The 26,312-nt window shown below is 42.9% G+C and overlaps 1 protein-coding gene across 4 annotated transcripts in view; it reads left to right on the top strand.

Annotated features, from left to right (window-relative positions):
- stard13a (StAR related lipid transfer domain containing 13a) overlaps positions 1 to 21,177 on the top strand; it is a 60,898-nt gene extending 39,721 nt beyond the window's left edge. For 3 of the 4 annotated variants that reach the window (XM_084372729.1, XM_084372727.1, XM_084372726.1), the window contains 13 exons: positions 6,130 to 6,201; positions 8,042 to 8,123; positions 10,946 to 11,009; positions 12,340 to 13,646; positions 14,157 to 14,327; positions 14,899 to 15,058; positions 15,148 to 15,346; positions 15,545 to 15,758; positions 16,575 to 16,689; positions 17,305 to 17,556; positions 17,722 to 17,939; positions 18,390 to 18,566; positions 18,655 to 21,177. In XM_084372729.1, the coding sequence (XP_084228855.1) occupies positions 6,130 to 6,201; positions 8,042 to 8,123; positions 10,946 to 11,009; positions 12,340 to 13,646; positions 14,157 to 14,327; positions 14,899 to 15,058; positions 15,148 to 15,346; positions 15,545 to 15,758; positions 16,575 to 16,689; positions 17,305 to 17,556; positions 17,722 to 17,939; positions 18,390 to 18,566; positions 18,655 to 18,772 (3,149 nt within the window). In that variant the 3' untranslated portion in view covers positions 18,773 to 21,177. Of the gene's footprint in view, positions 1 to 3,271; positions 3,903 to 6,129; positions 6,202 to 8,041; positions 8,124 to 10,945; positions 11,010 to 12,339; positions 13,647 to 14,156; positions 14,328 to 14,898; positions 15,059 to 15,147; positions 15,347 to 15,544; positions 15,759 to 16,574; positions 16,690 to 17,304; positions 17,557 to 17,721; positions 17,940 to 18,389; positions 18,567 to 18,654 lie in introns of those variants that run through there. The other variant, XM_084372728.1, reaches the window with a different exon arrangement.
- Positions 21,178 to 26,312: the final 5,135 nt, after the last annotated feature.

Raw genomic sequence — 26,312 nt, 5'->3', positions numbered from 1 at the left:
TCTTCCACCTCCCTCCCTCCCTTCCTTCCTCCCTCTCTCCCATCACTCCTCCTCTGCCTTCCTCGCTACTTTTTTTCCTTTGTGACCTTTAAACATGATGGACTAAGTGCTTTAGCGTATGTGGGAATATGGCTGCTTTCCAGGCTTCCTGTAAGTGTGTGTGACTGCTTCGCTCATGCCTGTACAACCTGAACCAACTACAACTCATCGCTTCTCTGTCCCCTGTCAGTGCTTGTGGTTCTTTTATCAGATTCATTTTAACTAAATAAACCAAATGTAAATACAACTTTTTAAAATTAACCACATCCTCTTTACTGAGCGTCGGTCTGTCTAACAGCTATCCCAGCTGAGTCCCGCTGACATGTTGAGTCCGGAAAACTTCCTGTTGCTGTTCTTAGCTCACATGCCGCCTGGGAAATTCAGAGCAGGAAATGATGTCATGCACGTCACTTCAGGGTCCTTAAGACCTGACATAAGGCATCCATAATGCTGAGAAAAGGCTGTCAGCAAGTCAAGGTTGGAGAAAAGGAAGGAAATGAAATGTAGAGGACAGAGAGGCACAAGCTGAGTGAAAAGCTGTGAGGACATTAGGGTGCTTGTATTGTGTGTATTATGTAACATAGCGGGCACCCTCGTTATGTAAGGAACTACCTTACAGCCCCTTTTGTCCCACACACGGACGCCCATGTTCACACACCCACACACACAGTCACACACATACCATCTGTCCGCCTTCCCTGCTGCTGTTCTAGTGGCTCGCTGCCGGTTGTCATACATTCTCCACAGCAGGAGCGCAGCGACGTGGAGTAGACTGAGGGAAAGGCACGGTAGGCAGCCCGGATTAGCTCCGTCCGACTGTGTGCATTTGTGTGTTTTGTGGCCCACTAATAACATGTTTGTGTGCACTAATTAATCTCTTGATTAAATTCTGCACAGACGAATAGCGGTGCTTTGTTCTCACGCTGACAGGAGCTCTGCCACTTGGCACCTTTGTGCGCAAACACAAAGACGCGTCGCCAAACAACACATGCACAAACAATGTGAAGCGCGCCCTTTTGTGTTTTTTACCCACTGTATGTGTGGACTTCAGAACTGTTGATCGTTTTTGGATGCAACACTAAAAATGTCAGTGAAGATACAATTCAGAAAATTGAAGGTTTTAAATGCAGTCTGCGGACAGGATGTGATTTCAAGTGTGCCTCATTTTTGGCTGCACAGTTAATTAAAATATTATTGAAGTTGCAAAATGGCCAAGTGCAAGATCCAAATCACAGAAGCTGCTATATTTTGATGAAGGCGAAATGTGACAAAACAGCATTTTATTGAAGTGCTGCAGAGCTGCAGAGATGTCCTGGTCAACAAATCATGTTTGCTGGGTACAGACCCAAGAATGTCACATCATCATCATCATGGTTTTAAAAGGTTTTTAATTGATAATGTAACTTGTGATGCAAAAATGATCATTCCCACCGACCGTGAGCCATATCACAATTGCAATATCTGTCAAAATAATCACAATATGATGTTTTTGTTACCATATTGTGCAGCCAGTCCATAGCAACTCAATGTGATATTTCCATTGTGTAGACACGAAACCTACAGTCAGAAGCAAACTGTATTTTTGTATTTTACTCCTGAAAGACAAACTCAAAATGTATCTCTAATTTCATTGGAGTAGCACGTTTTGTTGTTTTTTGCATGAGCTGTTCAGAGAAATGTAGATGGTTTTGAAAAACAAAAAGTTTATATTGAATACTCTTAAAGGGGCAGTTTGTTGGATTTAGAGGGGGCATATTGGCAGAAATGGAATATATAACATAATGAAATAATGTTTTCATTAGAGTATAATCAGCTCAAAACAAGAACTGTTGTGGCTTCATACCTTAAATTGAGTCCTCTATATCTGCAGAGTGAGGAGGTCCTCTTCCAGGGAGTCGGCCATGTTGCTCTGCCAGAATAGACAAACCAAACACTGACTCTAGAGAAGGCCTTTCGTGTTTTTTAGCGGCCAAAGTGAGACAAGTAGAGCCTGACAGAAATACAGGTTGGCTGATGTTATTGGCCGATATATTCACGAATATATCCTGTTGGCTGATATGAAAACTCTTCACTCCTTCAGTCAGTCATTTTGAAAATGTCGTTTTGAACAAAGTTTATTCTTACATTGTCAATAATCCTGTCTCTGTAACATATATTTGTTACAAGCGTTTCATAACCACATTTGAGGGATGACTCCAAAAACTATGTGTGTATCAGCGGATATATTGATATCAGGGTTTTTTTTTACCAATCTTTGGTACACTACTGTTTATGACACCACAACGTTGTATGAGTGATTGACTGAAAATATGCTCCTTTTCCTATTCATTCATAGTAATGACAGAACATGCCACCTGTGACACATTGTGGCTTATGAGGAGATTAAACAGGACTCGTTAGGCTTTCGATACATGTGAAATACTTGTAAATGGGATCAATTCATTGTTGATTATGATGTTAGTTCGGGCGACAGGCCATGTCGTGATACACAATACTGTATATATGTCACTGGGTGACAAAATCAAATATAACAGTGTTTTTGACCCAATACCTCTGTATTGACATTGCAACGATATTGTAGAGATCACTGTTGGTGCTTTGACAAAATATTAACAAAAAGAGGTTTTTATAAATAATCATCAGTAATGTGATATACTGTAATGACTAAGCGGGCAGAAAAATACATCACTTTACTGTAATGCAGCCTTTAAAACAGACACACCAGGAAAAGACGCATGCCATGTCGCAAGGCTAAGACAATATAGTCTTAAATCACAATTACAGAATAAAATCAATATATATCCGAGCATTATTTAGGTGTTTTAATGGAATTTATTGACAGTAAGAAAGTCAAGAACATCACCAGACTCATCCTTTGACATTTCTCGTTCGTAGTCTCTCCTGCTCTTCCTTGACATCTCCTTTTTTTATTGGTTTCTATAAAAAGAGTCGATAATCTTTCAAATCTCACATCCAGTAAATAAGTGGCTGGCGTGGTATGTCTTCCTGCCTGTGGTTTTCCCACAGGGTCCGTCCATCTCTGCTGCCCTCCCCACCCCAGCTGTCTGCCGGTCTCATCCTTTCTGCATTCTCTGACTCACTGGGGGCAACATCTGGACTGGGCTAAACGTCTGCGCTTCGTGCGTTTGTGTGTATGTGTGTGTGTAACGCATGTGCATTCCCCCGCATATTGCTCCGGTCTGCAGCGCTGCACAGTTAACCAAAAGGAAAAGAGGCCGAGGTCAGACTCTCCTTGCTGGCTTGCCGGTAGGTTCAGCTGACATGTGAAGTTAGCGTCCAGCAGTCGTCAGTCTGTGACCTCGGGGGCTGGCTGATGCAAATGCCAGCTGAAATTAGCCATTTCCTCTCTGGACGTGATGGGGCGACAGCGGCTCTGGTGATGACAAAGAAGATGTGGAGTCGGTGGCATCGAGCAGAAGAAAGAATGAGGAGGTCTCAGTGAAAGAAGCAAAGGGGACGAGTGGGTGAAGCGAGGAAGACATGGTTAAGTTAAATAAAGAAAGGGTAAGAGTTTAAACAGAAGGCAGAGGGAGGGAGAGAGAGAGCGGGGAAAATAGAGAGATATTGTATGTGGATCCGAACAAAGCAGAAAGTGCGAGAGAGGAGGTTGAGGAGAAAATTAGAGGGAAGAGAAAGCCTGCATGGGGCAGGCTGGAAGAGGGGGGCAGAGTTGTAAACACAAGGGTTGGAGAGGCAGCGAGGAGGAAAGTACAGAATCACTTGACGTAAAGCTGGATGGATGGAAGGCGAGTGGATGTGCCATGGGATGGAGAGGAAACGTCAGTCTGAGCAGAGGAGAGAGAAATAGAAGCATGTCATCAGCCGCACCATGAGGGCGTCAAGTAAGTGTTCAGCTGCTCAGGTTTCCTCAGATTTCTTCAGGCTCTCTCTGGTGAAACGCTCCTCACTGGAGTTTCTCCGTCTCTCCGGGATATTTTCAGAGTGTTACCAAGAAAAAAAGAAATATTTTTCCCTCGTGTTGCTTCATATGTGATTTAGAGAGATGAGTTATGCTGAGAATGTTGGGAGAGGGATGTAATTGCTGGATTGCGGTGAAGGGATCATTTCCTCCTGGCCGTTCTCATCTCTGATGGTGAAGACGGAGGCTTTTTATTGCCCCGCTGAACTTTGTCCTCTGTGTTTCTGCGGCGCCTCTCCCATTCACTGCCAGCACCTCTGAATGACTGAATGAGACAAGTGAAAATGGGTGAACGGGGTTTGAAAGAGGTATGAGATAATGGCAGCTACTGCTTGCTGTTGGTGGTTAGTCAGTGAGTGTTTAATTTTGGAACTTTGTGTGGACGTTTGGATTATTTTGATCTTAAAAACTTGTCATTTAGTCTTTTCCTCTGGTCTTATTTCGTCTTGTAATGGCCTAGCATGGCCCTGTAATCCATATTTATCATTTCTATCATTTATATGATCTTTTTGAGAAGATGTCTTTCAACAAACCTTTCCCAAGCTTCCCACTTTCTCTGGTACAACTTTTTTTTTAAGATATATGTAGCCTATGCACTGTATGTATAAGTGTGAATGTGTTTGATGTGTCTGGGTGTATTCTATATCTTTTACATTGCTGGCACCAAGATCATTCACACATCTTTGTCAGCACAAAAGCTCTGCAGAGGCGTTTAATCAGTGTCTGCCCATAAAGAAAATGTACACACACACACACACACATTTCTGAGCTGCCAGTTTAGCAGTGTGAGCCATACATATGCTAGCGGAAAAAAGTAGTAAAACAAGCAGCTGTAAAACGTCTCAGGGTGCTGGCGGCAGCAGCACCTAATGGGGTGTGGTGCCATGTGTAAGGCCTGTTAAATTTATGCATTAGCGGCTAAAATCTGACGAAAAAAAAACTGGTTGAAAGTACAGGATATACTGTATATTGTAAGCATAAATATTACCTAAAAAAGTTGGGACTCGTGATTAAAAACAGAATGCAATCATTTGCAATCGAACTGTGTTCCCGAGCCCGTGTAGTAACAGCCTTGATACAATCATGGTTTTCAAGTGTTGAACGGCGTTGTGAACAACTGAGCCTCTGGAAGGTGTCGCCTTCTTACTTTCTGTCTGTTTGAGGATTCCACAAATTTCCCAGTGTTGTGCTGCCCCTGATCCTAACTGGTTTGAAATGTGTCGATGGCATCAAATTCAGAAAAAACATACATTTACGTAAATCCATCAAGTTGATGAGGTAAAACATTAATATATTGTCTTCATATTGAGTGATGGAATGTAACTAAGTACATCTACTAAGGTACTGTACTTAATTACAACTTTGAGGTACTTGAGTATTCCAATTTTATGTTACTTCATACTTCCACTCTGCTACATTTAAGAGGCAAATATTGTAATTTTTACTCCACTACAATCATTTGATGACTTAAGCATCAAACAATAAACAGTAAACAATATATATATGTATATATATATACATACATACATGTAAATGTATGTTTAATTTACTTTTACTTGTACTTTTGATATATAAGTACATTTATTGCCCGAAAATTACTTTATTACTGAAGAACTTGTCATATCAGATACTTTTACTCAAGTATTATTAGTATGGGTGACTTTCATAAGTCATATTCTAGCACAATATCATTATTTTTGCTCAAGTATGACTTTTGGGAACTTTTTACAAACCTGAGTATATGTTAACTCTACTGTATATAAACTGTGTGAACTGTTTCCTTTTTGTGTGTCCCTCACTGGCTCCCTTCCAGCTTTTCCAGTCTCATCATTCCAGTCAATTCCCAGAGGAAAATGTAATTCCCTAAGACGTTCCTCCCAAAAAAAATTCAAGAGAGACAAAAGAGTTTAATGCTCATTATTCATCTGTGTTTAGCATTTATTTTTATGCATATAAAAGACATCAGTCTACTGGAATTCTCGGAGGGAAATTCAGTAACGTGGGGACTTTCCTCCACACACAAAAAAAACATGTTTTAATGGCTCCCATTTCAACAAAGTGTTTTTTATTATTGCTCTGACTTGTTGCCAAAAAATCCATATGGTCAAGTGTGTTCTCAACGTGCCTCTTCTGCTTTTTTTGCTCCACAGAGATTGAGGCTAAGGAGGCTTGTGATTGGCTGAGAGCGGCAGGATTTCCACAGTACGCCCAGCTTTATGAAGGTAACACAACCACAAAACTTCCTCCAAATCTCTCCTCTTGTTCATCTCTGTCTCTCTTTCTGTCTTATTTTTTCCATCACCTCTGTTTCTCTCCCTCCATCTTCATACGCCCGTCTTCAGGGCCGCTGCGGTTCTATTTCCAGGCTTCAGTTCCTGTCCAGAGGGAGGGGTCATGGGAAAGGCCTTGTTATCACTGCTGGGACTCTCACAGCCTCTCCCTCCCTCTCGCTTCTTCCTTCCACCTTTCTCCGTCTTCCCTGTCCTTACTTCTCATCCAATCACCACCTCTTCAGAGCCTTCTCTTCCTACCTTTTTCTTTCTTCCTGTCTTTTTTTCCCCTCTTTCCACCTTTCTGGAGAGGCAACATTCATGTGATGATCATCGGGTCTCATACAGCTGAGGCACAAACAGGAAATGGCCCCAGTAATCTAAGAAGTAGCTCTTAAAATCCAGCAGTCCCTCTTTAACTACACACACACACACACACACACACACACACACACACACACACACACACACACACTGCGCTTCTCTGAGAACTGCTGTAATGTCGGGTTATGGATGCCGGCCTCTGGGACTCTGCGGCTGCTCCATGCTGCCTGCAGTCGGCCACCACACACAAAGAGTCGCCAAAATAAAAGGCTTGAGTCATTTTGGCGTTGGCATTGTGGAGAATTCAAGTTATTTTGGGTGGTTTGGAAATGTGTGTCTGTGCTCTGTAAACTTGAGCGGCAGATGACAGGTGGTAACAGTGGCAGTAACAGCAGTCGTGCCACATGTCACAGACTTCCTTAATGGCTAACGGGCAGAGGAAGCTGCTGTCTCCTGTCAGTCAGTAAACGTACTACAAGGAACTTTTGACTGGTTAGGAAACAGTCTCAATTTAACACTGATTCATCTGTATGTCTGTTCCACTATAATTATTATTTCAGTTATTCTAATTGCCTATAACCGAGTCGGATTCCGACGTAACCAAGTTGGATAAGTCATGAAATTAAAGCTATTTTTAATGACGGAGTGCTGAGGATGAATTGAAGAAGCTGCTCTGTAGTCTTGTGGTGCTGTATGACACCAGACACAGTAAGCTGATATCAAAGAACTAGCAGCGATGAAGGCTGACTGTGTCGCGTCTCGTCACTCAGCCACAAAGCCGCACTTGAACGCACCGCAAACACAGCCAACTAGCTCATATTTCTGCAGCATGGATTTAACAATTAAAATCTGGATACAGCTTCAGAGGTGTAGCCCTGTTCGTTCCTATGAAACCTGCTCAGTGGTGCATAAAGCCAAAAAAGCTCTCGACTCCACAGGTATAATGTTACCCGGATCTTCTGCGTTGTGTGGCCCAAAGAGCGTGCACACCACAGACCTCTGGCAACTGAGCCGGCTAACAAACAATCAGAGTGGTTTCTCTGACTGACAGGCCACAGCTGACAAGGGCTGACTAGGGCCAACAGTGCCGGACGCACCTCAAAAACTATGGACATGGACGCTCACCAACAGCCTCGACGTTAGCTGACGTCTGACCGTTAAAACACAGTTAACTTTGTTTCGGCGTCCTCATATCATCAAGTTTGTAAAACTGTATTTAAAAAGAGTAGATCAAAATAAATAAATAAATATTACAGTTGTTGATCTTACATAGTCACAAATAGACACATCACCTCCTGCAGAAACAGAAAGACAGCATGCCGTGATGTTGCTTCTTTGTCTCATTTGCTTCCAAAATAAAAGCGCGTGTCACTTTTGTCCACAGGGGCCGCCAGAATCAACAAAAATGTGTAATTCCTTGTAGCTGCTTTAATTAACAAAACTCAATGTCTCTGACTCTCTCTGACAGATTCCCAGTTTCCAATTGATATTTCCTCAGTGAAAAGGGACCACGACTTTCTGGACCGGGATCTGGTGGAGCCCCTGTGTCGGTAAGGACACTCATACACATGCAGACCTCATCCTCTCTCCAGTAACAACCCCCCCACCCCCCCCATCCCTCCCGGGTTCTGTAGTCTGACTTGTCCCTGCGGTCTGGTGCTAACCACTAATCATTAGATGTCTGACCTCGACCCTTAATGAAGTCCCCATCCCTGTCTCCCCGCTCAGACACCCAGGCTTTGATCTGGTCACCTCCCCTCCCCTCTGCCACGCTCTGATCTCTCATTCAAAGAGCCGAGACCCTCAGGGGGCAAAACTGGGGGGGGGCTGAGGGTAATAGGGAAGGAGTGAAGGGCTGCTAGTATATTCCACCAGATGGTTTTGAGTGTGTGTTTTAAGTCCCTTTGCACACCTCTGTGATCTTTCTCCTCCACATCTCCTCTTCTTCTCTGCTCATTGAAGTCTACTGGGCTCGTATCAGCATACCTGCCTCCCCCTGCTCTCCACCCGCCTCTCCAATCCTCCAGTGTCTATGGAAGAGGAGGGTGTGGTAATTATAGCGTTAGTGATTCCTGACAGCCACACTGCGAGAGGCTACACATCAGACCCCCTGAGAACTGTCTCTGGAGCTGTAAAACACACTCATAATGAGCTAGCCTTGTTCGTGCCTCGCTCTTTACATCGCTCTCCTTCCAGAACTGTAATTTTAGATTATACAGTCATGCTCGCAGGAAAATATAGTGCATGGAGCAAATTTCTACATCTGCATGAATGTCAGGAAGAAATGTTTGCACCATCCTGCAGCAGAAGTACAGGGTGTGGAGCCTCTGAGAGCTCCCTCTGTATATTTGTCAATTTGGATGTTTACTTCCAGCAAGAAGATATGACAGCTTGCTGCCTCCTATTGGTGGTTTTCTGGTTTATATGTAGCAACAAGCAATCCCTTGTCTGGCCGTTTGTATGAGAGGACAGAGAAAGTAAACAGTGAACAAAGAAGGATATCCCGCAGTGCTGTCAGAGGCTGGACTCTTCTGAATCACACAGGTCACAAGCCTCGAAACATGTTTTAATGATCACGTCTTGAAAGGCACCACCCTCCTAGCCAGTGGTGGAAGAAGCACTCAGATCTTATACTTTAAGGAGACTTATTATGCTTTCTCCTTTTTGTTTTTCCCCTCCCTTCAGTGTGTTATATAAGTTCTTATGCATGTAAAAGATCTTGAAAGTTCACACCAACAGAGGCTCCTCTCTCCCACAGAAAACACTGCTCCTGAAACGCCTCGTCAGTAGTCCCGCCTTTAATTCTGTGATTTTGTGACATCACACTATGTCACCATGTCACATATTTGCATAATTTATGCTGAGCAGCTAGTTTGGCACGCAAGAATTGATTTGGCACAGCTGATTTGTTGTTGTTAGAGGTGCTGGGTCAGGCGTGTGTGAGCTGACCAATCAGAGGAGACTGGGTATTCTGGATTCAGCATTCACATTGGATCCGGCGGTGCGGCGAAAACGCAGGTTTTCTCATTAATTTTAATGAGTGTTGGTTTTGACTGCGGCGGTACGGGGCCGCAGGGGGCTCCACAAAAAAAACACAGCCGACTGAATAAAGTAACGCTATAATGCCAGATAAAATGGAACTATAGTGATACTACACAGAATCGCAGAATTTGGATGCAAGAAAGTGAAAACAAGCCTAGATTCCCTAATGTTCAGAAAAAGTTTGAACCCAATCAAGTGAAAATAATTGATGAGGCTCAGAATAGACATACAAACAATCGCAGAAATAATTAGATGTAGCTCTGAGGGCCAAACTTTACTAAAAAAGCATTAGTATGTTTTTTGCAAAATCCAATTAATTTATTAGAAACTTTTACATGAATTTCTTTCTAGAAAATCCATGTTGTGAACTTGGAAGGCCCAGGTATTTATACACTATGGTACTGCTACCACGGTGTATAAATACTCTGTTACAAGTAAAAGTCATGCATTCAAATTTTTTCCTGAAGTTGAAGTACAAAAGAATTAGCATCAAATGAAATTAAAGTATAAAAAGTAAAAGTACTCATTGTGCAAAATGGCTTATTTTAGTTTAATTTTATTCAATATAAATATAGTGTATAGTGTTTATTTTTTTTGGATAATGCAGAACTTAAGTCTTATCTCAGCCTTTAATAATACATAATAATGTATTGATTTCTTTTTATATATTTTATTATCACACCAAATTATGCAAAGTAAATAAAGCTGTCAAATAAATGTAGAATGTGGAATAAAAAGTACACTATTTACCTCTGTCATGTAGTGGGGTACAAGGAGAAGGCAGCATGAAATGGACTGGAATTACAAGTACAAGTACCTCAAAACTGTGCTTAAGTCAATGTACTTTCCACCACTGTTTTTAACTAGCTGCTTTTCACGTCTCCTGAGTTGCAGCAGGAGGTTAAGTCTGGGTGGGGAAGGATGGATGTAGATATCCGCACAGATCTTTTTTGGTGAGGAGGTTGCCCCCCTGCACATGCACAGAGCGTGGAGGAGGAAGGGGGTGGGGATGGGTCTCAGATGAGGGGAGGGGGAGGAAAGTGAAGGGGAGGAGCAGGCTGGGTTTCGGGGGGATGCACTCCTTCAGGGTCCCAGTGGAGGGATGCCAAAGGAGAGGAGGAATGAGGGGGGAGAAAAGGATAGATACAGAGATCAAAGAGGAAAATGAAGAAGCCAGACTCAGAGGGAAAGGGAGACAGCCGAGGTGAGGAGTGAGAGATGATGAAAGTGAGAGTGCAGAAGGAAACAAACACGCAGCAACAGACAGAACATATCTAACCTACAAGCTCTAGGATGTTTCACTAACTGTGTGTTGATGTGTGTGTTACAGACGTCTGAATACTCTGAACAAATGTGCCTCCATGAAGCTGGATGTCAGCCAGCCCAAGAAGAAAGTAAGACTATTTTTTTACATAAGCTGCATCTTAAAGACTGTTGTCGTTTTGCTGATGATGTCTGGTCACTGTGCATCTGAAAATGTTATGACATGTAAGTGATGATCTCACCTGAATCAATACATTTACATCTGATTTGATTTTTGATTGTTATGTGTTTACACACATACAAAATATATAAATGAACATACACGTACGCAACAAAAGATGTGATGGAGAGGTGAGAGAGTCCCTCAGAGGGGCTCGGTCCAATGAAAAAATTAGAGAAAGAAAGAAAAAATGTATTTAAAGGATGGACAAGAGAGGGTAAGAAGAGGGAAACTAGACAAAAGTTGAGATTACACACACTAGCAGACTTTAATGAGAAGAGGAATGATCTTCGTCAGGTCTGAGCAGGCTGTTGACCACCCAGCCCGCAGAGAGAGATAAAAATCTCAAAACACATCACAAACATCAATGCACAAGAGCGGGAGTATATAATACATCAAATATATCAAGTACTACTCAGATATCCAACATAGATGTAAGTTATATTCATCTAACACATTATAAAATATTATGCATGAAAAATTTGAAATGTGTTTCACCAGAAAAATCTCCACTCATACACACTGATATACTGTACATTTATCATCAAGAAGCTTTACCCAAAATATATCTGAATGTACATACCCGAATGCTTGTTCCACATATTCTTGGTTCAGATTTCTTTGTGCCAGACTTCAAAGTGCAGAGATGTAGAAACTCAGTTACGTGTTGGTCTGCTTCCAGGGAAATTTATGATCATGACAAATGTTTCAAGTGTAAACAAACCGTGACGTCGACCATTTTTGTTTGTGAACTGCCGTTTTGAAGCCCAAGTTTGGCATTATAGCCATCATCATTTTGGTTTATTGGAACCAGAGGTGAACATATTTGGACCAATCACAAGCTAGCCACGCCCGAAAGCATACCCTGCGTTGTCATCTCTTTAATTAAAAAAATATTCTTTTTATACTTTTTATTCTTTATAATTAAAAAAATGACCATCATGCTGTGTTGAAGAAGATTTGAAACTAGCACTTGAGACCATAAAGTCATTGGAAAAATTTTTCTAAGGTAATAAATCAAATGAGAAGCAGGGTCAGTTTCTCATAAGCTCATATAAAATTGGACTTCTTTTTGCAACCAGTGGATTCACCCCCTGCTGGCCATTAGAAAAAATGCCGGTTTAAGGCACTTCTGCACTGGCTCCCTCTATATTTTATGCAGTCACTTGTATTTGGTCTAAATCAAAGGAATTATTTGTTATATGAGTTACTAATACCTCACGTCCTTTATCCTACCATAGGGTGATGACTCTGATGAAGACGACCCGTTGGCCATCAGTAAAAGATGGACATTCGAGTGGAGCAGTCGACGCTGGTCTCGCCTGCAAGACTTCCTGTTGGACAGCACCAATGAGAGCAGCCCGACAGGTCAGGGGGAGGGCCTGCGCAGCACAGTGAGCAGCGAGAGCATGCTGACAGACCTGAGCGAGCAGGAGATCACGGAAATCTCCTCGCTGCACAGTGAGGACTCCGCCTCTGCCATGCCGGACTCTATTTCTATGGCCTCTCTCTCCGCTTCCTACCAACCGCCCAGGGAACTCCCACACTACAACTCCCTGCCAATCAAGAGCAGCCGCCACGGGCAAGGAGGGCGGAGTAAAGCCAAAGAGTTTTTGCGTCGCATGGAATTAATGCGCACCTGGGGGCCGTCGACGAGGCGGAAAAGCTCAAGCCGCAGGCCCCCGCTGGTCATCAGTGGGCCGGTGTTACAGGGGGAGGAGCCTCATGCGCTGCAGATGCTCCAATGCACTCCTATTAGCCAATTAGAACACAGCCCGAAACACAATCACCAACCTGATGGTGACACTTCCCCTGTCTCTCTTACCAATGATTGTCAAGACCTATCCACCATGAGTGTGAGCCCCATTAATGAGACCGTGGTGCCCAGTGTGAAGGAACCTGTGTGCAGCAAACCTCGCACTGCCAGCAAGAGAAGCAGCATGTATCTGGAGGATATGGTGCTGCCTTCTCAGGGTAAGAGGACTGAAGGACAGAGCCAGTTTGGCAGAAACCAGTTTCGCTCGTATGAGAACCTCCTCGTTCACATCCCCAAAGACCACAAACCAGGCACCTTTCCAAAAGCTCTATCCATAGAGAGCCTGGCTCCTTCCCCCGACGACAGGAACAATGGCCCCCAAACTTCTCCACCCAAAAACAGCCTGGGCGAGCCCTGGTCCGGTAAACCTCTGTCCAAGCCCCCCTGTCCTGGAGCTCCTCGGGGCAGCAGGGTGAGTGTTTACGACAACGTGCCAGGCTCCCACCTTTACGCCAGCACAGGAGACCTGCTGGACTTAGAGAAAGAGGACAACCTGTTCCCTCATCTAGACGACATCATCCAGCACGTCAGCGGTTTGCAGCAAATAGTTGACCACTGGAGCCGCAGCGTGCTGCCCGAGGGCGAGACAGGGGAGGGGGAGGAGGAAGGGGAGGGCAGGACCACCCCCAGTGAAGGCGAGAGAGACGGGGTCTCCTTGAACGACACCGATTCGACAGGGACCAGTCGGGAGAGACGCGACTCTGGAGTCGGGGCATCACTGACGAGACCGCGGTGAGTAGATGTTCGGCCATTTGAAATCATGTTTGAGTTCAATGCTATTATCATAGGCAAGGGGTGTAATTCGCAAGTTTCACAAGATTTGCCGATATCACAAAGTCTGCCACGATACGATTTTGATTTGATTCGATACAGGGGCCTGCGATCGATATGAGATGATATTATATGCCCATTTAACACAATCAGTTACATTTATATTAACTCACAATAAGCAACTAACATACATGCCATGGGAATAAAGCCGTATCTTAATGATGGCGGCAATATGAATCAATGTTTTTACTTTGCATCACTGCTATTGGATGGTTGATCGAATAGGGAATCAATAAATCTATCCAGATCGATGTATCGTTACACCCCTATTACAGGCCAACACGGTGATCCAAGAAGACCCAAGTTGTAAAAAAAGCACAGAATCATCCTTTAAATTGACCTGATAAGGCCTCTACATTGACTGAATCTCTGTCTCTCTCATTCTTTACTGGTACTTTCTCCCCCTCCCAGACTACGATGGCCCAGTTTCAGAACCTCTGATCATCTCAACCAACCAGCATCATCACTGCAGATCAGCAGCCAATCAGCAGGCCAGCTCAGCCTGCTGCAGAAGTTCTCTTTGCTCCGCCTCACCGCCATCATGGAGAAATACTCCATGTCTAATAAACATGGCTGGACATGGTGGGTTAACATGTTGCCACGTAAATTCATGCACAAGTCTTGTCCCCGTGTTTCTCTCCTCTTCTCTACAATGTGACTATTAGCTCATATGTTATACATTCGTTCTTATTTTGGGGGATTGACAAACTTCCTGTTGTGTTACTGCTTTATTATTGTCAACCTTTCATGCCATCTAAGGTTGATTTGCACTGTATGTGTGTGACAGTTCCTGCAATGGTTATTTTTACTGCTTCCTTCATGAAACAGCAGGAATATCTGCACAATCAGCACCTTCACACATGTTTTAAGAACCATAAGTGCATCTACAAGCCTGATACTGGTTATTACAGGGGTTTTGTGCATCGACGAGGTCGTCAAAGGCGCCAGTGTCGGTCAAAAACTGGCTTTATATTCTCAGCCAACGACCCGCAAACACAAGCACATCCTTGTGTTGTTAACGATCGGTCCTTTTTATTATCCCCACGAGGGGAATTCTGTCGACTAGCATCTACATGAAGAGAAAGATAATGAAAGCACTGGCCGCTGTTTCTCCCACACACTTCCCTAATTGTTTTCTGTCTATCGCTCCCAGGTCTGTGCCCAAGTTTATGAAGCGCATGAAGGTGCCGGACTACAAAGAGAAGAGTGTGTTTGGTGTTCCCCTCATCATTCATGTCCAGCGCTGTGGTTTTCCGCTCCCTCTGTGTTTACAGCAGGCCCTCAGTCACCTCAGAACACACTGTCTGGACCAGGTTAGACTGAACTAGAGTCTGTTCGTTTCCACAGAAAGCAAATAAGCGCCCCGTTTCTTTTCCTGACTCTTTTCACGTTCCTGTCTCAGGTGGGATTGTTCCGCAAGTCTGGCGTGAAGTCTCGTATCCAGGCGCTGAGGCAGCAGTGTGAGCTGTCCCCCGACTCTGTGAGCTACGAGGACCAGTCAGCTTACGACGTGGCCGACATGGTCAAGCAGTTCTTCAGAGACCTGCCAGAGCCTCTGCTAACAAGCAAGCTGGGGGAGACCTTCCTGCATATTTACCAGTGTAAGTCTCCTCGGAGCTGTGACTGCGGTGTTGGTCGCAGCTGAAGTCGTCTGCCTGCCTCAGAGGATGTGACGATATGGTTTAATATGAGATAACTTGAATGTGGATTGGATTGTTTATTTGTTCCTTTCTTACATCATATACCTATATTGTTGATTGTATTGGAAATCTCATCTCCTCTTTTCTTTTTTTGTCTAGATGTCCCGAAGGAGCAGAGGCTACAAGCCGTCAGAGCGGCCATTCTGTTGATGCCCGATGAAAACAGGGAGGTTCTGCAGACGCTGCTCTACTTCCTGCGTGATGTCACTTCCTTGGTGGAGGAGAACCAGATGACGCCGATGAACCTGGCTGTTTGCCTGGGGCCTTCGCTGTTCCACCTCAGCATACTGAAGAACGAGGCGCTGTCGCCGAGGTGCACAGACGAACAGACCAACACACTTATACACTGTAAAATCTGACAAAGTGAATAAAATAAAAAAAAAAGAGGAATCCAGTGCCTCAAAATTACCAAGTTAAAGTGGACCAATCATTTTGAATTGCTAAAACCTTTTCAGCTCATGCAACTTGAATTTAATAGTCTGCTTTAATTGGTAATTCTGAGGTAATCGGTTTCCTGACTTTTCTGAAGTAAAGCAGCCTTTTAAAATCAGTGTACGCACACTGAAGTGATCAATGTGAAACTGAAGTGTGTTATTATTACCAAGCTGCAAGGACTGAGTTAAATAAGCAATGATTCATTTGGGAAATGTATCTGTTGCCGTGCAAAATCAATTACAACATGAGGTCCTCGAGAAGAATAAATCTGATTATATTCATTTAGATACAGTTTAGATTAAATTTAACACTAATCTTTCTTTTTTATACATTTCTGTATATTCATTGTGATGTAGATAAAGGTGCAGACTGTTTAAAGCTCTGCAGGTTTCACAAATGCATGATAGTTTTTTCTTTGATCTGCTTAATGGCTTCATTGACTTTGTTATGTTCCTTCTTATTTTTTTCATCTAATACTTGTTTTAATTGTAGTTTTTGTCACAGTTGTGTTCAGTAGTAGTCCTACAGTAGTCTGCGTAATATCACTCAGTAAAATCAAAGTTCTCCCAGCTTGCACAAGGGCTTTTATGAAAGTACGGGAACTCCTAATGATAAAAACAGCTTTTACGTCAACAAGCGCACTCTGCTGTCCCTCTGTGTAAATGCTCACATGATTTATATTCCGTATAATCAGGTCAATCCAGAGGAAGTACACCACGGGCCGCCCTGATCAGAAGGACCTGAATGAGAACCTGGCTGCCACCCAGGGCCTGTCACACATGATCACTGAGTGCCAGCGTCTCTTTCAGGTCAGGATTTACAATTTATAGCTGCAGTTTTTCTTTCACGTTTTCCAGATTGACTGCTACTTTCAGGGTTGTTGTTGCGAAAAATGATTTACGACTGACAGAAGTTGGTTAATTCACTGTGCTGCTGACTGAGAAATAAAGCATGACCACGTCTTTATGTACGAAATGAACAGACTAAAATAACTGACCTCGTGAAGTGGAGCGGTGTTTCCTCCGCTGAGTTATTATCCAAGGCCACAGTATAATTAAGTGTAATAAACGCATTTCTTAAGCTGTGTATCATCACTACCTTGAGGCTGTCAGTGTGTACAGCAAACTGTTCCCTGCTGCTGATGGTTAGAAGCTTTTCAAGGCTTATGTCGCCACTAATTTATTGTGGTTATAAGAGTTTTCATAACAGCAAGAATGGAAGACGACACTAGATATTAAAATGCTCCGACATTTCCTTTAATCTCTGTCATCTGAGTTCTCATGTTATTGCTCCGATGGCAGATGGACAGCCGGTCATCTCACGCTGAGTTTTATTTGTCACGATCTATTTTCTGCTTTAGACGTGACAGAGTTTAGGCCCGAGCTGATGCTGTGATTCGACGCACGTCCGCTTCTCTTCCCCAGATCCCTGAGGAGATGGTGACCCAGTCTCGCAACTCCTACATGGAGGCTGAGCTGATGGTGCCCCCGCTGGACGAGCTGTGCAAGGCTCACGAGGAGGAAGTGGAGGAGGATGAGGTAGAGGAGGATGAGGAGGGATCCTATCACGCGCATCTAGAAAGGCTGGTCCAGAGCCTGCTGGAAGAGGCCAAGGATAAGAGCAAAGGCTGGGTGTCTCGCTCGGCTACTGACCATACAGAACTGGCATTTAAAAAGGTATGCGGTCATTACATTTCTGGGATATCCTTGGATTTAAATGTGTCACACCGGAACTAAATTATTATACTATGTGTCTGTTTAGCTTTAGAGGTTTATGAGCTTTTTATACACATGATGAGATCAGGTGTGAAGCTCTTCTGTCGTGATGTGTTTGTGTGTAAGGTGGGCGATGGTAACCCTCTAAGGCGGTGGCGAGTGTGCATCGAGGTGTCGGCGACTCCCAGCGAGGTGCTGCAGCGGCTGCTGAGAGAGCGCCCCCTGTGGCAGACTGAGCTGCAGAAGGAGAAGGTTCTGGAGACGCTGGATAAACAGACAGACGTGTACCAGTACTCCTGCCGCAACATGGCGCCTCAACCCAGCTGTGACTACGTGGTACTAAGGTCAGGACTCATGAATTTAAGCACTTTGGTGCTTCTGGACTCGATTTCTAGAGAAATAGTTAGTATTGATCAGTACATAGCTTTTTCAGGTACTGTAAAGAAAAAGAATGGAAATCTGTAGTCACAACATGTATTTTAAGACTATTATGATTTAAAAACCCTGATGAAACATGACTTAAATGCCACGCTGTATAAAAAGTAAAGCTGCAATGATGAGTCAATGAAATCTAATTTATTGGTGTCTACTCTTGTTCAACAAAACTAACAAAATTAAGTGTGTAGCTTCCATACTCGATGCTACAAAAAAGAAAAGAAAAACAATAAATATATATGAGTAAAACTGAATATAGACAGTATATGTATAGTAATAAAATAGCAATAGTTAACAAACGTCATGAACAATGTCTGGCAGTAGTAAGTGGTCATTTTCTTTTCTCTCCTCCTCCTCAGATCCTGGCGCACAGACTTGTGTAGGGGCTCCTGCGCGCTGGTGTGTGTGTCTGTCGAACACGACGACAGCCCACGCATGGGAGCAGTGAGGGGGGTGGTGCTGGAGTCCCAGTACCTCCTCGAGCCCTGTGGGACCGGGAGGACCAGGCTCACACACATCTCCAGAGTGGACCTCAGGTGTGGGCAGACTTCAAGTGCTCTCATAGTCGAGGCTTGAATCAATATTGCAATCATTAACGTACCTTGTTTGCTCCTCTTGCTCCAGGGGAAGGTCTCCAGAATGGTACAACAAGGCTTTTGGTCACCTGTGTGTTAATGAAGCCCAGATGATCCGCTCCTCTTTTCTCACTCCGGATCAGACGAGCACTGAGGCCAAGATCTGAACCCCAAGGAATCGAGCTTTATCTTGGGTCACACTTCTAGAGCAGCTGGGGCCAGGAGGGGCGTCACCCAGGCTGTGGACGCTGGTGTCTTTTCAGGCTGCTGAGCCATACTGAGCTCTGCTGTACCATACTGTACTGAGTTACAGTCATTCACACACACAGAAGAGAAGGAAGGAGTGTTTCTAGTTATGTGTTCCAGTAACCCTGCCTCTTTAGACAACACATCACTAGTTATTTATCTCATAAATTATGATTTTCCAAACATGAAACAACTAATTGGATTTTCTTTGCAAAGACATTGATGTTTGATAAACTGCAAGTGACTCATAACAACGTGCGTTCTGTGAAGGATGAGTTTGCGTGGACTGAAAGTATTTTCAGTATTTATTGCTCTTGGTGCTTCTTCCAAATCTTCATCTACTAATCCAATATCTGACAAAAAAGATGAGCTAATAAGGCCGCCAGCATGAGCCAGTTTAATCATGAGATGGTTGCCATAGTATCAGGGTTAATGTTTAATCTGCAACACCAGAATTTGGTATCACTATAATAGTTATTGAAATAGAGCACCTACCTGAAGCTTACACAGTGACTTTGTTGTACGTACAATCCAAAATAGCATGTCGGCCAAACAGTGTGAAACTCATTATCCTCAACATAAACCTTAACATTAAATACTAAAATACAAATTCCCTATGTAATTTCTTTTTAATTCGGTAACGTCATAACGTCACCCTCGCAGTAGCTGTTTATTAAAATAAAGAAAAATCAGTCATAATTCATGTAGAATCCGAATTGCTGTAGCCGACGCAGAGTGGACTGCACAGTGACACAATAAGTGTTTCACAACGATCAGTATTTAATGTTCTTATTAAGCTATAACTACTTAAACTCTGGTTTAGTCTTATTTTTGAGGCAGTTAGGACAGGATTCAGGATTTGGGACGACTACTTGTAATCCTGGACTGTTATATCTAAATTCAATCCAGTATAACTCTAAATTTTGAGCCATCTATCATAATTTAAACTCACCAGATCGAGGATCCACATCAAATTGTACTCGCTCATAGATACCAGCCACATATATACACCTGGTTTTATCATCAGGATCCATGCATTATTACCTGGGAAAAATGGAAATGTGGAAAAATGGCCTATCTCATAATTGTTAAGGATAGTGAGAAAAAATTCCGAATCCGCACCAAAAGTTAATGGGATTTATCCTGAGCCGAGACCAATCCTCCATCCGAGTTTCGTGGAAATCTGTTCATTAGTTTCTGTGTAATCCTGCTGACAAACCAACAAATAAACAAGCGGACAGGGATGAAAACATAACCTGATTAATTTGTCCATATATAAACTAATTCCAAACACTTATTTTATTTTATTTTTACCCTTTCTATAAAGCAGTTAACATGTCACTTACATATGCACATTTATAAAATGCACTTACGATCGAGTCTTCTCCAGGTGAAACTGCGTTAATCCCAGCGCTCCCTGTCAGTAGGAATGACCAGGACCAGTACAATATGGGTACATGTCAGCATTACATTGTGAAGGGTGCACTTGTTCAGGAATAAAAACACAGTACATGAGGGATCCGGGTCCATAAATGTGTTGTTATGGATACATTGTGTTGGACGTCACTGTTGATTTAGTTCTCTGTCACTATTTTCAGTGTTAAACTTATCTAAATGTTATTTTAAAGTTATTATTATTGTCATTATATTGATGTATATGGTATCACTTTTGCTTTTTTTTTTTTTTTTGCTGTCATGTTATACAATGTCTAAGACATGTGACCATTTCACTGCTTCTGGGAAGCATGTTTGAGTGTGTGAGTGTGTGTGCATGGATGTGCCCGTGTATCTGCATTTTAGATATGGGTCCAGCCTTGTATTGTAAATATATACAGTATGACGCTTTCTGTGCCAGCAGATCAAACATCGTAGCTTTTCAGGGTCTTCCTATCATATTGATATGCTGAAATGTGAACCTTCCACACGCCATACTACTAAAGCAATACTAGACTAAAGCTTGCTCCGCCGTGGCACTGCCTTGGCTTTTTTTTGTTTTTTTTGTTTCCGGCTGTAGGCAGCGTTGCTATGGTGTTGCTATGATACAATATCCCTACTGTGCCACCAAAATCCTGCGTGGAGGATGTTTGCTGGGGAGTAGTGTGGCATGTGTGCGTGCGTGTGTGTGTGTGTGTGTGTAAATATGTGTGTATGAGTGAGACAAAAAGACAAGGAGTGAGTGAGTGACTCTGACGTGAGCCCTCGGCTGTTTGGGGGAGAGGCTCCAAACCTAGCTGAGGAGCTGAGACCAGGTCTGCGTGGTTGTTTCTGACAAAGTGGCAGAAAACAGAACAATTGTTTCTAAACAAGAAAATAAAAAAATCTATAAATCAAACAGTCCTCTGTGGTATTAATCCTCATGCGTGAAATCACAGCATATGTTCCTTGTTATGTGCCCGTGTGTCCATGGAGTGGTGCTGTTGGACTGCTGGAGTCTGAAGGTCATGAATGAATCCAGAAAGTGTGCCATGGAAAGTGTTTTTCAGATAACTGAGTAAATGAAGAGTCATCAGGGGGTTCTCCCAAAGGACATCTTCTCTGTGTCCTTCCAAACGGATGGATGTAAGAATCTAAACCTCCACAGCTCAGATCAATACTCAATCACATTTACCTACTTAGCCGTGTTAGACTGGGGCTCTCGCAGAGGACGATGAAGGTGTTTGAGCACAGGCGCCTCTTGTCCCCAGCCTCCCTACAACCGGGGTTGTCTGTTAGTTTTGTAACAACACAGAAATGAGTGAAACATTGCTCCATTAACTTCTACCTCATTTAACATGTCAGTGATTTTATCTAGAAAGTAGGGCACACTGTGGCAGCTCCTGAATGCCAATGATGCTCTGCACCGTGGGTGTGCTTCTGCTCCCCTACTCCACGGGCTCTGACAAATGAGGAACATCATGTTGCAAATTACACTATGGAGAGAGAGAAAAAAAAAAGGATTACTGACAAGGTGAATTGAATTTCCTGACTGAATCCACTTGACTTTGTGGGTGGATGTTTAGAGCCACAGGGGCAAGTGTTCAGATTATGAAGACATGGACGTGCAAAACGTGTGATTTGAAATGACAGTGCTGGCTCTCAGATGAAATGCAGACAGATTAAAAAAACATCAGTTGTCTCTCACACAGGTGACCCTGTGAAAGGGTTTGAGGGTGACCTCCTGTGGAGAAAAGAGGCAGTGCATGTCCAACCACTGGACATGTCAAAGAAATCTTTACATCCCTTGGGCAGCTTCAGATTTTTTCCTTTTTTTGTCTATTTTTTCAAAAGTGGATCGACAGAGAAAGAACCTAGAACCATGTAAATGATATTATGAGTCTTACTGTGGTAGTGCGACTTGAAAACAGTTGATATCGATGTATGGTATTTTTGAACTCTTCTTATTCCTTGTCTTACCTCTATTTTGTGGATTGGTCTAATCATGCTCTAACTTTCAGAACTACAGTTCTGATAATGTCGGGTTCTGGACAGCCACAATTTGTAAGACATGACCAAAGTGTGAAGAGACAACAGGGGCTGTGTTGCGCAGATGTCTCCTGACGTTAGCATGCTAACAAGCTAACCCCAACCTGTCTCCTGATACCCGTAGTTTAAGGTGGCAGCTATATGATAGCTGTTAGCATAATAAATAAACTAAATAAACTCACAAAATATGAAGAAATGAGACACTCTTACTTTTATTTTCCTTACTAAACAGAAAGATACATCCGTACAACTTCTGAATTTCCGTTTCCGTTTTTTACCAAACTTAAACAAGCTTAATTGCCTCATTAACTAGCTAAACTGCTTAAACTGTATATAAACTAAATAAAATGCACCAACATGGTCTAAGTTTGTCTTTGCACAATGCTCAATTTACAGAGCAAGATGTGAAATATTCCATCTCTATGCGCCATTTTCCCCAAGTGATCCAAGGCCCCAGGCCACCGGCTCCAAAGCTATTGAGCCATGAGCTAATTAGCTAACGGTGGCTAACTACAGCCAAGGAAAACTAGCAAAGACTTTTCTTTAAGACTAATGCTATATGTCATTTTAAGGCAATTTTAATGTCACCTGAGATATCACAAAACTAATCAGTTTTTATCTTCGCTTTGCATTTATTTTTCTTCATCACAGATATAAAAAAAACACATCATGTAGGATTGCTGGCTAAACTTAACCCAGCCTTGTTTATGTGACGGATCAAAATAACAGAAATCTCTCATCTCCAGTCATTAAAGAGACCAACATCGCTCACACTATCTGAGGAACTCAGCTGACGTTTGTGCTGACGGACGTCGGATGTTGTTTAATACTGTTACTCCTTATCTGCATCGTGTTCACATTATAGAGGCATGAGCAGGGAGAGAGGAAGGAGGCGAGTGGAGGGGGGGGGAGCAGATGTTTCTCCTCTGAGACTGGTTAATCCACTGTCTTCTTCCAGACAATCATGATAAGGTCATTAATGAATAAATTATACAAGGAATGAATTATTGATGGGAACGTGTTGGCAGTTGTGCGTACAGTATCCTTGAACAGTATCCTATACCTCAAACTGCACAATTAATTAGAGAAATTAGTGAAGCGTGCGTTAAATGCTTCAGAAAGAGAAATCTGGCACTTCATTTCAGGAAGGTCGAAGTTTGGAGGATGTTCTTGATACATGAGGATGAGGATGATACGAATTTAACACTGCATCAGATAAAATGTTGTGCCGCGATATGTTTTCTCTTATACTCTCCCCACATTTGGCCAGTTTAATTATATTATCAAGTCATATTACTGTTAGTATTAATGCTTTTGCTCGGAGTTTCACAGAAAAGACAAGAATCACAAAGCTTTACTGAACAATTAAGCATCTACTGCAGATAAAAGGTGACCATATTGAGAATAAATGATCAGTTACAGCACCAGATAGAGCCTTTATCACAGCAGAAAGGTCAGACGTTTTAATTCATTACGGCATCAATGGCTGCTCCTCTCCTTTCAGATATACCCAGTGGACCTGCACACATAATATGAGGACCTGCTGCAGGAACAGCTAATAGAAATCCAGCCATTATTCATCTGTTTCTGAAAAGTCAATGTGCCATGATAAAGGCTTGTTTGATTCCCTCTCAGGCTCATTGGCTCAGGTGTCTCACCTGCAAACACTTGAGGTCGAACAGACCGCAGCTTGTGCCTCTCGTGTCTTCCTATTATATTTGAGTCACATTTGAGCAAAGCATCTTGATTTCCTGAAAAATGAATTACCCAGCGGGCTTTGAATAAAACCCAGAAGGTCGTTTTTACAACACGTGCTGCTGTTGAGAAGGTCTTTTTTGATTGACGACACGGTGAGAGCGGCCAGAGTGAGCCAAAACAGCAAAGTTGTGGCTAAAGCTCCGTAAAGTAGCTGCAGATTCAACTCATGAGGTGTTTCTGCACAAATACAGGACAGATGAATGTTGGTAGCTTCATCTCCCTGTCATTCATAGTTTGTCCTTGTTCTTTTCCCTGTTGCATTCGTGTTTTTCTATCAGCTTTAAGTCTTTTACAGATTCATCCCTTTCATTAGGACTCTGTTCACTACATGTGGTAATTGGCTGCACCTTTACCCATCTGTACAAACCCACAGTGTCCCGACAGCACGTTTAATCAACACCTGTGTGGGTGTGCCAATGCGTTCGCAGAGACTTTAACTCTTTTCCCTTTAGTTAATGAATACACATCTTCAGAACAGTGAACATATTTTTCACACTGTTCAACAATACGAGCAGTTAAATATAATTTAATGCCCCTGGCTCTAAAGATATATAAAGATACATCACACTTTTATAATAAGTAAAATGGCCCGACTCTGTATGCTTTTGTTTTAAGGCCGTACCTTCGGATAGTAAATTCTGGGTGTTTTGTGAATCAGGCCATGCACGAGAAACTAACATGACAGATCTGATGTGTTTGGAAAATCCTGAGACCTTGAGTGGAATTTTAAATCAAGTTCTGCTGGTTTGAACTCTGCTCGGCTGCATGATAATTGACTCATCAGGGGGGTCGAGGGTCCATGTGGTTGAAAAGACTGAGCCGTACTGGATCATTGTCACGTACGCTGGACACAAAAATGGACAAGCAGATGTGTTGTCTGTTCTCTGGTGTACATATTTTCAGACCTTGCTAACCCAATAGCCTTGAGGTCCACATACTGTATGTGAGCTTTTCCATCAAACCGAAGTGCCTGTTTCATCTCAGCTGCGTTATTCATGGCCACCACCACAGTTCAGGAGCCATATGCTCCAGCCCAGTTACAGAGTCGAGTCCTTGATCCCAGGTTGTGACCTCTGTCAAAGAGCTGGATCCTTCATTCCTGGTGACAGCTTTCAAGACCGAAGGGAGTGTTAACACAAACCAATGAAAATGAGGAACTCTGACACAGAATCATGTGTTTTAAAAATATTTGTGAGTGGAACATTTTGTTCTTGTCCTTCAGAAATCAAAAATCTCCCCAATCTTTCTCTGACAAAGAAAAAGGAGGCTTGTTTAAACCTTCATTATTGCACCTCTGAGTTCAACCAGATGCTGGTTTGAAGAGATTCATAAGAGCGAAGATGGTCTAATCTTCTTAACCAGTGGAGGAGTGTGTAATCCTTAAATAACGACGAGTAGCATTACTGAGGTTATGAGATTTCAGTGGGATGACATTATTTTCTTATGGGCTCTTTCCCTCCTACTGATACATAGCCACTCTTTTTATCCGTAATAAGCTACTCTGTGGTGTCTTCTGAGGATTGTCCTCTGCAACTCCTGCAGAATTAGAGTCGCTGAGTGAAAGCGACAGGGAATAAGACCTGCTTGTTGAAAGTACTTGGACCCAAGATTGCAGAGGATCTCAGGAAAAGAGCCACTAAGAACATAATGTCATCCCTCTAAAATCTGAACCTCTAGTCTAATGCCCCTAGAGTGCGGACTCAAGGTCTTTCAGTCTATTTTCAGCAAGGTTTCCAAGCAGAACATGAATTGTAAAGAGAAGGTTGCTGTTATTCACTTCACCTGTTAGAGCTTTTTAATGTTTTGGCTGAATGGTGTATATTTTATTTCGACCATTAGCTCAGGGTCATACTTACTAGCTGAGGTTACAAAACAACCAACACAAGATCTGTACCACGTAGGGTGGATGGCCAGCTGGCTAACCTTAGCTTAGCTTAGGTTAAAATTAGTTTCCCTTTTCTTGCATTGCTCTTGGATAGTAGAAAGCAACTGTAACTTATACACCTTTGCTTTGTACTGTTACTGGGTTGTGACACAAAATGTATCCACCGTTTTACAACTGCTTCTTTCACAATGTAAGCTTATGGGGAAACGTCTTTTTGGGCCTCAGTGGTGTTGTAATCACACAGTTTGGCCACTATGAAAACTGGCTTCAAAGCCCGGGGCTCTCCCTGGGGGGCTTGGTTAGCCCGATATCTGTAACTTAGCTAAGCTGCATGGATCCGGCTTTGGTTGTTTCAT

The sequence above is a fragment of the Pagrus pagrus genome (assembly GCF_965226575.1).
Source record: "Pagrus pagrus genome assembly, chromosome: 14".
Classification (NCBI taxonomy): Eukaryota; Metazoa; Chordata; class Actinopteri; order Spariformes; family Sparidae; genus Pagrus; species Pagrus pagrus.
This window is presented reverse-complemented; position numbering and strand designations above follow the sequence as displayed.